At 41.3% G+C, this 16,312-nt stretch overlaps 1 protein-coding gene across 1 annotated transcript in view; it reads right to left on the bottom strand.

Moving 5' to 3' along the window:
- LOC139157370 (cation channel sperm-associated auxiliary subunit epsilon-like) overlaps window positions 1-16,312 on the bottom strand; it is a 144,080-nt gene that overhangs the window by 70,194 nt on the left and 57,574 nt on the right. The window contains exon 6 of the mRNA XM_070734069.1: window positions 12,350-12,836. Within this exon, the coding sequence (XP_070590170.1) occupies window positions 12,350-12,836 (487 nt within the window). The remainder of the gene's footprint in view (window positions 1-12,349; window positions 12,837-16,312) is intronic.

Raw genomic sequence — 16,312 nt, 5'->3', positions numbered from 1 at the left:
ATAAAATGGGCATGCCATTGCATGCCAGGAGCAAGGGGGTCATGCTAATGAAATAGTAATAATAATAATAATAATAATAATAATAATAATAATAATAATAACAACAACAACAACAACAACAACTTGGACAAGAAAACCAGAAAATTAATGACGATCCATCATGCACTACACCCCCGCAGTGACATTGACAGACTGTATTTACCAAGGAAAATAGGCAGCAGAGGACTTTTGCAAGTGAAGCAGACAGTGGAAGAAGAGAAGCATGCATTAGCTGACTATGTGAAGGAGAGCAAAGAGTCAGCATTGATGGAGGTCAACAATAGGAAACTTCTCAAGGTGTAGCAAACTAAGGACCAGTACAGAAAAACTGTAACTCAATGTCATATGGACAGTTGGCAGAATAAAGCATGCATGGCCAATTCTTGGAGAAGACTGAAGGCAAAGTGAATAAAGTAAAGACCTGGTCATGGCTTACAAGTGGAACACTCAAAAAGGAGACAGAAAGATTAATACTGGTGGCACAAGAACAGGCCATTAGAACAAATGCTGTCAAGCCAGTATTGAAAAATCAACAGACGATCCAAAGTGCAGACTCTAAAGAAACAGATGAAACAATCGATCACATATCTCCGAGACCGCCTTCTGCTGCATGAATCCCAGCGACCGATTAGGTCCCACAGAGTGGGCCTCCTCCGGGTCCCGTCAACTAAACAATGTCGGTTGGCGGGCCCCAGGGGGAGAGCCTTCTCTGTGGCGGCACCGACTCCCCCCGGAGATCAGAACTGCCCCTACTCTTCCTGCCTTCCATAAACTTCTCAAAACCCACCTTTGCCATCAGGCATGGGGAAACTAAACATCTCCCCCTGGGCACGTTGAATTTATACATGGTATGCTTGTGTGTGTGTATGTTAGTATAGGGTTTTTTTAAAATTTTTAAATATTTTAATTAATTGGATTATGTATTGGATTGTTTTTCACTTGTTGTGAGCCGCCCCGAGTCTTCGGAGAGGGGCGGCATACAAATCCAAATAATAAATAAATAAATAAATACTCAGCTGCTGCAAAAAGATCGCAGAGACTGACAACAAGCATAGACATGATGCTGTGGCACAGATGATCCACTGGAACTTGTGCCGGAACTACCATTTACCAGTGGCAAAGGACTGGTGGGATCATAAGCCCAAAAAGTGGTCGAAAATGAGCAAGCAAAACTACTGTGGGACTTCCGACTTCAGACTGACCGAATTCTGAAGCATAACACACCAGACATCCTGATTGTGGAGAAAAAGAAAGTATGGATCATCAACATCGCAATCCCAGGGGACAGCAGAATTGAGGAGAAGCAGCTAGAGAAGTTAGTGAAATACGAAGATCTAAAAATCGAGCTGCAACGACTCTGGCATAAGCCAGTGAAAGTGGTCCCAGTGGTATTTGGCACGCTGGGCGCAGTGTCAAAGGATCTCAGTGGGCATTTGAAAACCATCGGAATTGACAAAATCTCCATCTGTCAATTGCAAAAGGCCGCTTTACTGGGATCCGCACACATAATTCGCCACTACATCACGCAGTCCTAGGTGCTTGGGAAGCACCCGACTGGTGATGAAATATGAAATCCAGCATAGTGATTGATCTCATTTGCTGAGTTGTATTGACATAATAATAATAATAATAATAATAATAATAATAATAATAATAATAATAATGCACAGGGGAGGCTGCATGGATCTATCCATTTATCTATCCTTCCATCTATCCACCCGTCTCCCTCTATCTATCCATCTATCTCTCCATTCTTGCATCCCTCCATCTACCTATCTATCCCTCCATCTACCCCATCTATCCATCCCTCTATCTATCCACCCCTCCTTCCGTCTATCCTTCCATCTATCCCTCTGACTTTCCATCCATCCATTTATCTTTCCAAACATCCATCCATCCATCTTCTATCCCTCCCTCCCCCTCTCCAATTATCTATCCCTTCATCACTGCATCCATTCCTGAATCCATCCCTCTCTATCCATGCCTCCTTCTCTTCCTCCCTCCCTCTATCCATCTATCTATCTATCTATCTATCTATCTATCTATCTATCTATCTATCCATCCATCCATCCACCCACCTATCCATCCATCCCCCATCTACCTATCATCTCTTTCTCCCTCCCTCCATCTATCATTTATCATCTCTCATCTATCTTTCTATTCCCCATCTCTACATCTCTCCCTGTATCCCTCCCTCCTCCCCTCCCTCTATTTATCTATTTTTCCATCCACCCCTCCCTCTATCTATCCACCCCTCCCTCCTCCATCTATATCTATCCCTCCATCTCTGCATCCCTCCAACCACCCAATCTATCCTTCCATTTTTCCCCATCTATCCCTCCTCCATCTATCCACTCCTCTCTCTCTCTATCCCTCCCTCTTTTATCCCTTTATCCCTCTATTTATTCCTCCATCTCTCTCTTTCTATTCATCCCTCCATCTATCCCCCCATCTATTCTTCCCTCCATTCTACCAGAGCTGGAATGCTGCCGTGTTTAAATGCCTGTAGATGCCAGCCTTCCCTCAGGTGGGCCTGGGTAGTTGCTGGAGAAAGATGGGCCTGTTTCAGTGCCTGGCACCCAGAAGCCCTCGCTTCCCTCAATCATTTCTTTGCTAAACTGATTTCCAGCTCTGTTGTGTTTTTCTATCACATTTCTTACCATCGTGGGCAGGAAACAAAAGTTTGTGGGAAGTTCAATCAATTCCAACTTCTCGTGGAAAAAAAAGATCTTGTGAGAAGTTGGAATTGATTAATTGAACTTTTTCTTTAGTCCCACAAACTTTTGTTTCCCTGCACACAATGGTGAGAAATACAATAGAAAAATGCAATGGAGCTGGAAATCAGATTACTAAAGAAATGCTTGGGGGAAGCGAGGGTATCTGGGGGGTGGGGGTGGTGGCAATCTCCACAGCATTGCAATGGAGAAATGGGAAACAGAGTGGCCAGCGTGAGGGAAGGATGAGGACCAGGGAGAAGAAAGAGGGAAAGCAGTCTTCTCCTTCCCTCATGCTAGTTGCTCCGTTTCCTATTTCTCCATTGCAGTGCAGCATGCAGGATCCACTTTGACAACTGGAGGTAATTTAACAACTGGTTTGTCCAGGTTCAGGTTGGCTATCATGGGTGTGGTGGGCCTGTGTGGTGGAACTGGAGGGTGGGGATGGGCCACACCTTCCACAACAGCCAACCTGACCCCAAGCGAACCAGTTGTTAAATTATTTTAATCCCACCATTGAGTAGATGACCTCCATGGTACCTTTCAACTCTGTTATTCTATGTTCTAAAGAGTACCTGCAATTGATACAACTTAAGGTAGGGCTTCGTTGTGAAGTTCTTGTTGCTACTGACAGAGTTCAAATAGGAAAAGTACCTCCTCAGCATAATCAAATGTTAATACCAGCACCAAACATTTAGGGCTCTCAAAATCAATGGCGAAATGAGGACAGCAATAAAGATGTTTCAAAATATACCAATGGCTTTCACATGACTGACCATTTTAAATGTCAGAATTTCTGGATTGTCTTCAATGTTAGAACCCTAGAGAACACTTGGGATATTCTAACATAAGCATATCGTAGCATAAACATCAGCAGCCATGTTTTTCCTCCCCACTGTCAGGTAAGGCAGGTGAAATTATAACAAAGTTCACTAAGCCACTAGTACAGTAATACCTCGTCTTACGAACTTAATTGGTTCCGGGACGAGGTTTGTAAGGTGAAAAGTTCGTAAGATGAAACAATGTTTCCCATAGGAATCAATGGAAAAGCCAATAATGCGTGCAAGCCCATTAGGAAACTCCAAAACATTAAGGCTTTGAAAAAAAAAGCGGGGGGGGGGGCACACTAAGCTGAGGCGAATGGAGTGGGTGGAGGGACAGTGAGAGGTGGCAAGAGGTGGCAGTCCCAACGAAGCAAGGCGAAAAGAGCCTCTCTTGAGCTCCATGGGTCTTTCCCTCCCGTTTTTGCCCACCCCGTTCTGCTCATTTCCCCTACACCTTTCTCCTCTTGAGCTCCATGAGTCCCTCCCATTTTTGCCCACCCTGTTCTGCTCATTTTCCCCACACCTTTCTCCTCTCTTGAGCTCCATGAGACCCTCCAGTTTTTGCCCACCCCGTTCTGCTCATTTTCCCCACACCTTTCTCCTCTTGAGCTCCACGAGTCCCTCCCATTTTTGCCCACCCTGTCCTGCTCATTTTCCCCACACCTTTCTCTTCTTGAGCTCCATGAGTCCCTCCCATTTTTGCCCACCCTGTCCTGCTCATTTCTCCCACACCTTTTTCCTCTCTTGAGCTCCATGAGTCTTTCCCTCCTGTTTTTGCCCATTCTGTGCTGCTCATTTTCCCCACACCTTTCTCCTCTTGAGCTCCATGAGTCCCTCCCGTTTTTGCCCACCCTGTCCTGCTAATTTTCCCCACACCTTTCTCCTCTCTTGAGCTCCATGGGTCCCTCCCGTTTTTGCCCACCCTGTCCTGCTCATTTTCCCCACACCTTTCTCCTCTCTTGAGCTCCATGAGTCCCTCCCATTTTTGCCCACCCTGTTCTGCTCATTTTCCCCACACGTTTCTCCTCTCTTTAGCTCCATGAGTCTTTCCCTCCCGTTTTTGCCCACCCCATTCTGCTCATTTCTCCCACACCTTTCTCCTCTCTTGAGCTCCATGAGTCTTTTCGCCATGCAGTTTGGAAGGGGAGAGTTTTTCGCTGGGATTCAAAGCAGTGCTGGCAAAAATGAAGGGAATCAAGGAGCCTCAGGGAAATCCCGGCAGCTGCTCGGGTTCGGTGGCTGCTCGGGTTTGTAAGGTGAAAATAGTTCGGAATAAGAGGCAAAAAAATCTTAAACACTGGGTTTGTATCATGAAAAGTTTGTATGAAGAGGGGTTCGTAAGATGTGGTATCACTGTATTTAGACATTGAGAAAAAACCCCAAACTGCTATTGTGATGTTTCGTCTTACGAACTTTTCACCTTACGAACCTCGTCCCGGAACCAATTAAGGAATCAATGTAAAAGCGGATTGCGCATGTGTCAAAGTTTTTTCTAGACACCCTGCCTCAAGCTCCATGGTGATTTATTATGTAAAGGGAAATTTCTCTCTCAAAATACTATAAATCCTTCTTGAAGAAAAACAGAGGGACAGGGAATCCACAGACCTTCAAAGAGAATCTAAAGATTTATAGTTTTAAGCAAAGACGGAGATTCTTTCGCTATAATGAAGTGAGTACAATAAATTTTAAAATGGCGGAAGGTGGCAAGTCGAGCCTCGGGAAGATCAAATCAAAGTTGGATAGACTGTTACAAATTGTTTCAGGATTTGAGCAGAGATTTATCATAGTGGTGTCAGCACTGGGAAATCTGGCTTCAGATGTAAAATTAATTTAAAAAGAGGCTGACGTAGCTACTGAAAAAATTCAGAAAGTTGAATAACAAGCTAAGGATCAGGAAGAGACTATTAAACAAATGAATTACAGAATAACTAATCTGGAGGATCATCAAAGGAGAAGAAATTTACATCTGCGTGGGTTTAGATCAGACTTTGCTTCAGGCTCAAATTTAAATGAAGCAATAACTGGTTGGATTAATAAGCAAGGTGCCCAAGTTGGTTCGGATGATATAATATGTGCCCATTGGGCTGCCCCATGTAGAAACAGGGAGAGGCAAAGAGACATTGTTATGGCTTTGGCCAGTGAGAAAAAAGCAGAGATCGTCTACAAGTTTTTGAAAAATTGTGCCAGCCTTAAACAAGATGGGAATGAGATAAGAGTTCTGAGAGATCTCTCTTGGGAAACCTTGAGAGCGAGAGCTGCCTTATGCCCAATTTCAAGTCATTTATATCAAAGTGGAAAAAGGTTTACTTGGGAGTTTCCAGCTGCTATTTTGGTGTTCCAAGAAGATGCACAGGGCACGTACACTGGAAGAGGGAAAGGCATTATTGGATCAACTGGGGATCGGGTTTGAAGAGGGCGAAGCACAAGGAGCAATGGGTGAGACAAAAGAAGCAGAAGAAGAAGATTTTTTCAGAGGTCGTAGTACTCCAGACAAGGAGGAAACACAAAGAGAGGAGCAGCTGAAGGAGTTAACCAGACAGGTGGAGGCTATCAGAAGGGAGCAGAGGAAAAAAGAGCTCAGCGTGAGAAGAAAGTGAAAAAGTGACCTTGTTGGCCCCCACTTTTTTCGGAGATGTCTTGGAATGTAGTGTATTTGTTATTCTTGTGGGGGGGAGGAAGAGAAGGGAAAATGGTAAAGGAAGTTAAAAAAAAGTTAAAGAAGTTAAGGAAGGAATTATCTAAATGAGGAAGGGAGGGTGGGAGGGAAATTTTTCTCTTTAATTACATTTAAAAGTGGTTGAAAGTGGAGCTCAGTAGTGTGGGAACGCAATCAAGAGAATGTGCCTCATGACTGGACAAGGGTTTTTCTTGACCTCCCCCCTTTTGATATGGGGAGCATAGGGGGAGGAACATTGGGGGGGTTGACAGGGGTAAGGAAGGGAAAGAAAATTAAATCAAGAGCAAAACAAGAGGGTGAAAGGGTTATTTTGGTATATTATGATTGAGTGTAAGATAATGGTTTTAAATGTGAATGGTTTGGGATCGGATTTGAAATGTTTTAGGATATTAAGGATGGCTAAGCAACATAAGGTGGATATTATGATTTTGACAGAAACACATAAAAGAAGGGGAGGAAGGTATAAATTGATTAATGATAGAAATTGGAAACGGGTATATGAATCTCAAGGAACGCAAAATAGTAGAGGTACGGCAATTCTTATTCATCAGAGGGTTCCTTTCAAAGAGATTGGAGTTCTGAAAGATAGAGAAGAAAGGTGGTTGTTTGTTAAAGGGAAAATTAATCAAAAGAAGTTGACATTAGCAGCAATTTATGCCCCGAATACGAAAATAAAACCATTTATAATAAATACTAAGAGGAAGCTAGATAATTTTATGGAGGGCTCAACTTTTTGGGCAGCAGATTTTAATATGCAATTAACAAATGGGATTGGAAACAGTAGGACGTTACATTTAAACAGACTTAATATGGTGGATCTTCATGCAGATATTCCAAATAGAAATACATATTATTCGGCAAGATATCATACATTTAGCTGCATTGATTATATATTAATGAATAGGGGGGGCAATATACAAGTTTAAAAAGTAGATATTAAAAGTATTTGGCTATCAGATCATGCCCCCCTATTGGCAGAATTGGAAATAGGTCAGGAATACTATCAAAGAATTTGGAGATATAATGCAGTTGTAACTGCTAGCGAACAAGATAAAGATAAATTGCAGACAGAGTTATGTGAATATTTTAGAATTATGTGAGTGATATTAAACAATCAATTGTGTGGGATGCATGTAAGGCCTCTATGAGAAGACAATGTATATGTATGAAAGCAGACATTAGGAAGAGGTGGGGTAGAGAAAGGGAAATGAAAATAAAGGAAATAGATTTGATACAAGAGCAGATAAGATTAACTAAAAGTAGAGATTGGAAAAGTTTATTGAAATTGAAAAAGAAACAATTGATGGTGTATGATGAGATCCAATGGAATAAGATGAGAATGACTATGAGACAAAAAAAATTGAGTTGGGGGACATAATCAATGCAGCAAATGGCAAGATATTTGAAGAAGAGGAAAGAAATATCATGTATATTAGCATTGAGAAACTCTAGTGGAGAGGTTAGATATGGTAAAGAGCAGCTAGAGAAGATAATGAGAAAATATTATGAGGATTTGTATAAAGAGGAGCAGGTTAAGTTAGGAGTCCTCAATATTGGGAAAATAGTAAGTGAAGAAGATAAACAAATATTGAATGCAGAAATTACACAAGACGAAATTGCTAGAGTAATTAAAGAGTTAAAACAAGCCAAAGCACTGGACCCAGATGGGTTTACCTGGGAATTTTATAAAACTTATATGAATGTATTGTTGCTGCATTTGGGGAAACTGTTTAATAATATATTGTTAAATCATGATATCCCGCAGACATGGAAGCTTTCAGAGATTGTTACTATCCCGAAGATGTATCGAGATTTAAGAGAGCCTGGGTCCTACCATCCTATCAGTTTGGCAAATCAAGATTATAAAATATTTATGAAAATATTGGCAAATAGACTAGAAAATATTTTACCAAAAATGGATTTGTGAAGGGAAGGAAAATAAGTGAACCAATTAGAAATGTAATAAATGTGATGCACCATGCTACCATTACTAAAAGGAAATTGGGAATTTTGAAATTAGATGTGTATAAAGCTTTTGATAAAGTTAACCATAGCTATTTATATAAATTATGTAAGGAATTAAATATGGGGGATAAATTTTGTGAAACTATAAAATAGATTTATAAAGGGAATGAAGCGTATATAAGGGTGAATGGACAAAGAACGCAGAGAATTAAAATATTAAACGGCACCAAGCAGGGATGTCCTTTATCTCCAACGCTCTCTACATGGGGCTACCTTTGAAAAGTTTTGGAAATTTCAGATCGTGTAGAATGCGGCCGCGAGAGCTATCATGGGGCTTCCTAGATTCGCCCACGTTTCTACAACACTCCGTGGCCTGCACTGGCTGCCGATTGGTTTCCAGTCACAATTCAAAGTTTTGGTAATGACCTTTAAAGCCCTTCATGGCATTGGACCAGAATACCTTCGGAACCCCCTTCTACCGCACGAATCCCAGCGGCCGATAAGGTCCCACAGAGTTGGCCTTCTCCGGGTCTCGTCGACCAAACAATGTCGTTTGGCGGGCCCCAGGGGAAGAGCCTTCTCTGTGGCGGCCCCGGCCCTCTGGAATCAACTCCCCCCGGAGATTAGAACGGCCCCCACCCTCCTTGTCTTTCGCAAGTTACTCAAGACCCACCTATATCGCCAGGCATGGGGGAATTAAGACATCTCCCACAGGCTTTCTTATATTTTATGTTTGGTATGAATGTGCTGTATGGTTTTTTAAATTGTTGGGGGGTTTTATATAATTTTATTATTAGATTTGTTCCATTGTTATACTGTTTTTATTATTGTTGTGAGCCACCCCGAGTTTTCAGAGAGGGGCGGCATACAAATCTAATAAATTGAATTGAATTGAATTGTAATAGCAATATTTTAGCTAATAAGATAAGACAAGATAACACTTGGGCAGGATATAAAATAGGGGAATTAGAAATGAAACTAAATTTATTTGCAGATGATGCAATTATATTGACCCAGACCCCAATGGAGATGATCAAAGGTATAAGAAATATTTTACAAGAGTTTAAACAGGAATCAAGACTGTCGGTTGATATGGAAAAATCAGAGATTATGTGTTTAAATACAGGTTCGAGAGAGCAGATAGAAATTAGGAAAGAATCAGGGTTGAAATTAAGATTAAAAAAAATAAAATATTTGGGACTTTGGTTATTGAGAAATCCAGCAAAAATTGAGGAGGTGAATATGGAGGAAAATGCTGAAACAGATGAGGAGCTGGAAAGAGAAAAAGCTACGGAGAATCTCTAAAATAAGAGCTTTGAAAATGATTATAGTTCCCAAAATGATGTACCTATTTCAGATGCTGTCAGGGGGTCTATCAGCATTTAAGTTTAAAGAGTGGGACAAAAAACTTAATTATTGGATTGAAGAAAATAAGAGACCAAGAATAAGGAAAACGTGGTTAGTTGCGAACGAAAAAGAGGGAGGATGAGGAGTTCCTTGTTTGGAGCTGTATAGGGAAGATTTTCAAATGGAAAGGTTAATGGAGTTGCAATTATGTGAAAACAAATGGGTGAAATTGGAAAAACAGATAAACGGGATGAAGAATAGAGAATTATTTTTTATAAAGTAGAATAGGAGCAACTTAGGTAAATTAATAGGACTATGGAAATTTGGAAAAAATGGCAGGGGAAAATAGGATTATATAAATCTAAACTGTCATCGCTTTATGTAATAAATAGAGATAATGAAACGAATTTAAATAGGGTTATAGGAGAGTTGAAAGGAAGAGGGATAACTAAGATAGAACAGTTATATGAGAAGAATGGGAGCCCAAGTAGAAACCGTATAGAATGGTGGTTAGGTAAGGGAAGATGGCTACAAATAAATGCAATATGTAAATATGTCAATGAAAGGGAGAATAAAGCAGCATTATTGAGGGAGGAGACGGGGTTAGAGAAAATAATAAGAGAAAAAAGTGAGGGTATAAAGGCGTAAGCAACCAATATATATAAGATGCTAATGCAGTCAGACGGGGACACGATCCAAGGACTGACTAAATGGTGGCAAAATGAGATACAAGTAGAGGTACAAGAGATGGAAACTGTAGTAGAAAATATAAGGAAAATTAATGATACAAGAATTATGGAGTGGCATTATACTCCCGTTCAACTCGCACACTTTCAGCAGAATGTCAGGGGTATTTGTTGGCATGGGTGTCAAGATAAAGGAGTGTTTATGCATATGCTTTGGGAATGCCCGATAGTGCAGGAATTTTGGCAAAAAATGCAAGAGGACATTAATAGAATGTTAAATACATAATGGACAATTACGATGTAAATGGCACTATTAGTTAAAAGTAATGCGATGGGAGAATTTAGAGAAATGAAACAAGCAGCAAAAGAAAGCGCTTAGGTGGTAATAGTTTTGGGTTGGAAGGATGCGACAAAATGGACAATGCAAAATTGGTATAGGTACATGGTGGACCATATTCAATTGGAAATTATAGATAAAAGGATAAATTTGGATAATGAAACTGATTTGAGACAACTGATGGGACGGTGGGACAAGGTAAGACGATATATGACGAGTAGAATCCAAGACCAAGCTATAAGAAATAAATTGGAATCACTCTATAATATGTAAATAGATATAATGCTCTTGGGTCGAAATGGTTTTGTACAAGAAAGACCCCGGACTTGGTAGTGGCATATGTGTGTGTGTTGGGGTGGTGGGCACTTTTCATTATGCATCATTGTATGTTGTGTGTATATTAAAATTGTTAAAAATTAATTAAAAATGTTTTTAAAAAAAGGAACCAATGTAAAAGCAAGTAATGCATGCAAAACCATTAGGAAAATCCAAACTTTAAGGCTTAAAGAAAAAGTGGCAGGCGGACAAAGTGAAGGCTAACGGAGTGGAGATGGACAGCAAGAAGTGAGGAATGGAGGTCCTAACAAAGGCTAATGCCACCCCAAATCTCTCCCAAAATCGCCCTTTCAAAACGTTCCTATGTTGCTCCAAATTCCCCCAAAAATCGCCATTCCAAAAGCTTATCTTGCTCCAAATCCCCCCAAAAATCACCACTTCAAAAGCTTCCTATCTTGTCCTGAATTACCCCAAAAAATCACCATTCCAAAAGCTTCCCATCTTGCCCTAAATTCCCCCCAAACCACCCCTCCAGCCGCTTTTGGGGGAATTCAGGGCAAGATTGGAAGCTTTCGGAATGGCGGTTTTTGGGGGAATTTACGGCAAGATAGGAAGCTTTTGGAATGGCGATTTTTGGAGGATTTTGAGGCAAGATAGAAAGCTTTTGGAATGGCGATTTTTGGGGGAATTTGGAGCAAGATATGAAGATTTTGGAGGGGTGATTTTAGCAGCGAGATGGGGCAAAGGAAGCAGTATGCTAGGGGGGATTTTGGCAGCAGGATGGGGCGGCTGCGGGGAGCAGAGGAAGCTGAGGGCTAGAGGGGAAAATGGCAGGAGAGGGGCGGCATACAAATCTAATTAATAATAATAATAATAATAATAATAATAATAATAATAATAATAATAATAATAATCAGCAGCAGCAGCAGCAGCAGCTCCGGCGTTCCCCGTCTCAGGTGCAAGCAAAAGGGTGTGGGGAATTCCAGTGGGGAATTCCCATGCAAGCAAATGGGAAATCCCGGCGATGACAGTCACAAGGCAGGGGAATCCCTTCGGCAGTCAGAGAGCGCATGCGCAGTACGAGCGCGCAGGCGCAGTAAGAGAGCCAACGGACCCGGGCTCAGGTTCGTAAGACAGAAAGGGCTTTTAAGATTAGGCAAAGAAATCTTAAACCCCGTGTTCGTATCTCGAAAAGTTTGTATGACGAGGGGTTCGTAAGACGAGATATCACTGTATTTCTTTAAGTAAAAAATCAACTATGCCATAACTATGTCATATAGACTCAACTCCAATTTTCTCATCCTGACACAATCTATCACGTCATATAATTCCTGTAGTCTATAAAAGCTGTCAAACATTTTACCTAATCTGATGCCATAGAATAGTTGCATATTATATAACGAACTGGCGTATTTATATTAAGGATGAGTACAGCTTCCTTTATAATAAAATATGAGACAACATTGTATAAATATGGTACTCACAAGCAAAGGATATTCTCCAGAACACCAAGTTTGGGCTTGTATTCCAATAATTTTTATATTTGGAAAATAAATGTTTCCAATGTTGATTACTTCACCTATTCTTGCCTGATAAAGCATGTTTTCAATCAGAATCAAGACATTTGGATAAAAAACTTTTGCTCCTCTGACTTTTTTAATCATGGAAGATGGTACGAGGTTTGGAGGAAATTTTATTTCATCTACATTTAAAAATCCATTGCTAGTGTGGAAGAGACCATCAACTGTACTTATGACAGCTGATCTTGGATAACAAGAATGCCAATCCACCATGGGTTCCATACCATGTGGAAGAGTGACAGAAATTCCTGTTTTTGAGCCTAATTTATATATAGGGTGGGAAATAGAAAAAGAAATATCCTGAACAAAACAATCTTGAAAAGTAACTGTTTTGCCAATGATGGTTGCTATGTTGTCATTTGTTTCGCTAGGTAGTTCAAATGTCCATGTTCTGAAAACAAATAAAAGATAATACATTAGCTTTTATATTTTTATAAACAAAGTATTTAAACATGTTTTTCATTAATATGATTTATTCCCTAATTCTTTTAAATAATGTTTACCTATATAACTAATTACTTCCCAATTAAGTGCTGAACTCAAGCAAATTTTGTTGAAGAATTCAATTAAAATAATAAATTAGTTAAACAGCATTTCAATTTAACATTTCAATGTACTGTATATTTATATTTCAACATCCACAAGCAAATTTATACCAACATATTCTATTAATGTTAAAGCCATAGCTAGGAAGTATGTTAAACTTATATTCCCAGTAGCATGGTTCTTGTGCTTATCAGATGGTTACTGAGTACTAATTCATTTTAGATTTTTTTAACAGTAATTGAATTGGAAGATACTTTGGAGGTCAACTAGTCCAACCCTCTGCTCAGGCAGAAGACCTATACTAGGAATTAAAACCGCCGAACTGTTGACCTTTCTGATCAACAAGCTCAGTCATTGTTTTAACCACTGAGCCACCTAGTCATATCACCCGTCTAATACCTTACATGTGCATACAGATTTCAGAGGAGCTTTTGTCCAAATTATTAACAATGAGCCGGGGTGGCGCAGCAGGTAGAGTGCTGTACTAAAGGCCACTGAAGGTGACTAAAGATCTGTAGGTCAGTGGTTCAAATGTCATCACCGGCTCAAGGTAGACTCAGCTTTCCATCCTTCCGAGGTGGGTAAAATTAGGACCTGGATTGTGGGGGCAATATGCTGGCTCTGTTAAAAAGTGCTATTGCTAACAAGTTGTAAGCCGCCCTGAGTCTAAGGAGGACGGCATAAAAATCGAATAAATGAATGAATGAATAAACAAACAAACAAACAAACAAACAAATAAATAAATGTATATATTTGAGGAAAATAAATACATTGCATCAACTGCATTCATTAAGCAAAACATCAAGTGACTGTAACTTGCAATTTTACTAATAGCTTCTTACTTTATTTATTTTTTTTGAAGCTTATTGTGAAGCATGCAACTGGCAATCATGTGACTGTAGGATGCTGCAACAGTTATAAATGCCCAGTGGTTGCAATTTTGATAATTGCAGGGATGCTGCGATGGGCATAGTGCTAGGACTTAGTGTCCTAGCACTTATTTAGTGTCTCTAAACTGTTGTGAAACATTGCAGTACTTAAGCTAGAACTAAGAGAATCTGTAGCTCAGGACTGAACTGTGGAGTTCTTTATGCTTGTTTGATTGTTTGCTTGCAGATGTTTCATTACTGTGTTTCCCCCAAAATAAGACCTGGTCTTATTTTCTTTTGGGCTTGAAAATAAGCATTTGGGTTTATTTTCAGGGAAATCTTTTTTTTTTTTTTAATGACAGGTGGCGGAAAGTGCAGGGTTCAACGAGGAGCTCCGGGAGTTGAAACGCCAGAAGAGACGTCTAGAGAAGCGATGGAGGAAGAGTAGGTCTGAATCTGATCGAACACTTGTAAGAGCTTTTATTAAGACTTACAAAGTGGCGCTCAAGGCGGCAAGATGCGCGTACCATGCCGCCTTGATTGCATCAGCGGAATCCCGCCCGGCCGCTCTGTTTAGGGTGACCCGCTCCCTTCTTAATCAGGGGGGAGTTGGGGAGCCCTTGCAGAGTAGTGCCGAGGACTTTAACACGTTTTTCGCTGATAAAGTCGCTCGGATTCGGGCCGACCTCGACTCCAATTGTAAAACAGAGTCGACTGACAACGAGTCAGTCGAGGTGACTGGGGCACGTACTTGTCCACCTGTCTGGGAAGAGTTTGATCTGGTGACACCTGATGAAGTGGACAAGGCCATTGGAGCTGTGAGTTCCGCCACCTGTTTACTGGATCCGTGTCCCTCCTGGTTGGTTTCGGCCAGCAGGGAGGTGACACGGAGCTGGGCCCAGGAGATTACCAACGCTTCCTTGGGGAGGGGAGTTTTTCCATCACTCTATAAAGAAGCGCTTGTGCGCCCCCTCCTCAAGAAGCCCTCCCTGGACCCAGCCGTACTTAACAACTATCGTCCAGTCTCCAACCTTCCCTTTATGGGGAAGGTTGTCGAGAAGGTGGTGGCACTCCAGCTCCAGCGGTCCTTGGAAGAAGCCGATTATCTAGGTCCCCAGCAGTCGGGTTTCAGGGCCGGTTACAGCACGGAAACCGCTTTGGTCGCGTTGATGGATGATCTCTGGCGGGCCCGGGACAGGGGTTTATCCTCTGTCCTGGTGCTCCTTGACCTCTCAGCGGCTTTCGATACCATCGACCATGGTATCCTTCTGCACCGGCTGGAGGGGTTGGGAGTGGGAGGCACTGTCCTTCAGTGGTTCTCCTCCTACCTCTCTGGCCGGTCGCAGTCGGTGTTAGTGGGGGGCCAGAGGTCGACTCCTAGGTTTCTCCCTTGTGGGGTGCCTCAGGGGTCGGTCCTCTCCCCCCTGCTATTCAACATCTACATGAAACCGCTGGGCGAGATCATCCAAGGACATGGGGTGAGGTATCATCAATATGCGGATGATACCCAGCTTTACATCTCCACCCCATGCCCAGTCAACGAAGCGGTGGAAGTGATGTGCCGGTGGGGAAATATTTTTTATTTATTTATTTATTTATTTTGTCCAATACACAATGAGGGTTTTAGTGGGTATGTATCTATATACACATAGTAAAATACATGATGAAGGTTATAAAGGAGATACTCATAGTAAAATATATCTAAGAAATAATAGAAAAGAAGATATAGTAATAGAACATATCAATGAAAGAATAGAAGAAGGGATATAGGAATAGAAGAAAGGTATAGGAGATATAGGAGAGCAATAGGACAGGGGACGGAAGGCACTCTAGTGCACTTGTACTCGCCCCTTACTCGCCTCTTAGGAATCTGGATAGGTCAACCGTAGATAATCTAAGGGTATAGTATTGGGGGTTTGGGGATGACACTATAGAGTCCGGTAATGAGTTCCACGCTCCGACAACTCGGTTACTGAAGTCATATTTTTTACAGTCAAGTTTGGAGCGGTTAATATTAAGTTTAAATATGTTGTGTGCTCTTGTGTTGTTGTGGTTGAAGCTGAAGTAGTCGCCGACAGGCAGGACGTTGCAGCATATGATCTTGTGGGCAATACTTAGATCTTGTTTAAGGCATCTTAGTTCCAAACTTTCTAGGCCCAGGATTGAAAGTCTAGTCTCATAGGGTATTCTATTTCGAGTGGAGGAGTGAAGGGCTCTTCTGGTGAAGTATCTTTGGACATTTTCAAGGGTGTTAATGTCTGAGATGCGATATGGGTTCCAAACAGATGAGCTGTATTCAAGGATGGGTCTGGCAAAAGTTTTGTAAGCTCTGGTAAGTGTGAGATTGCCAGAGCAGAAGCTACATAGGATTAGGTTTACAACTCTTGAAGCCTTCTTGGCTATGTTGTTGCAGTGGGCTTTGGCACTTAAATCTTTTGTTATTAGTATACCA

This window comes from Erythrolamprus reginae, chromosome 1 (assembly GCF_031021105.1).
Source record: "Erythrolamprus reginae isolate rEryReg1 chromosome 1, rEryReg1.hap1, whole genome shotgun sequence".
Lineage (NCBI taxonomy): Eukaryota > Metazoa > Chordata > Lepidosauria > Squamata > Dipsadidae > Erythrolamprus > Erythrolamprus reginae.
This window is presented reverse-complemented; position numbering and strand designations above follow the sequence as displayed.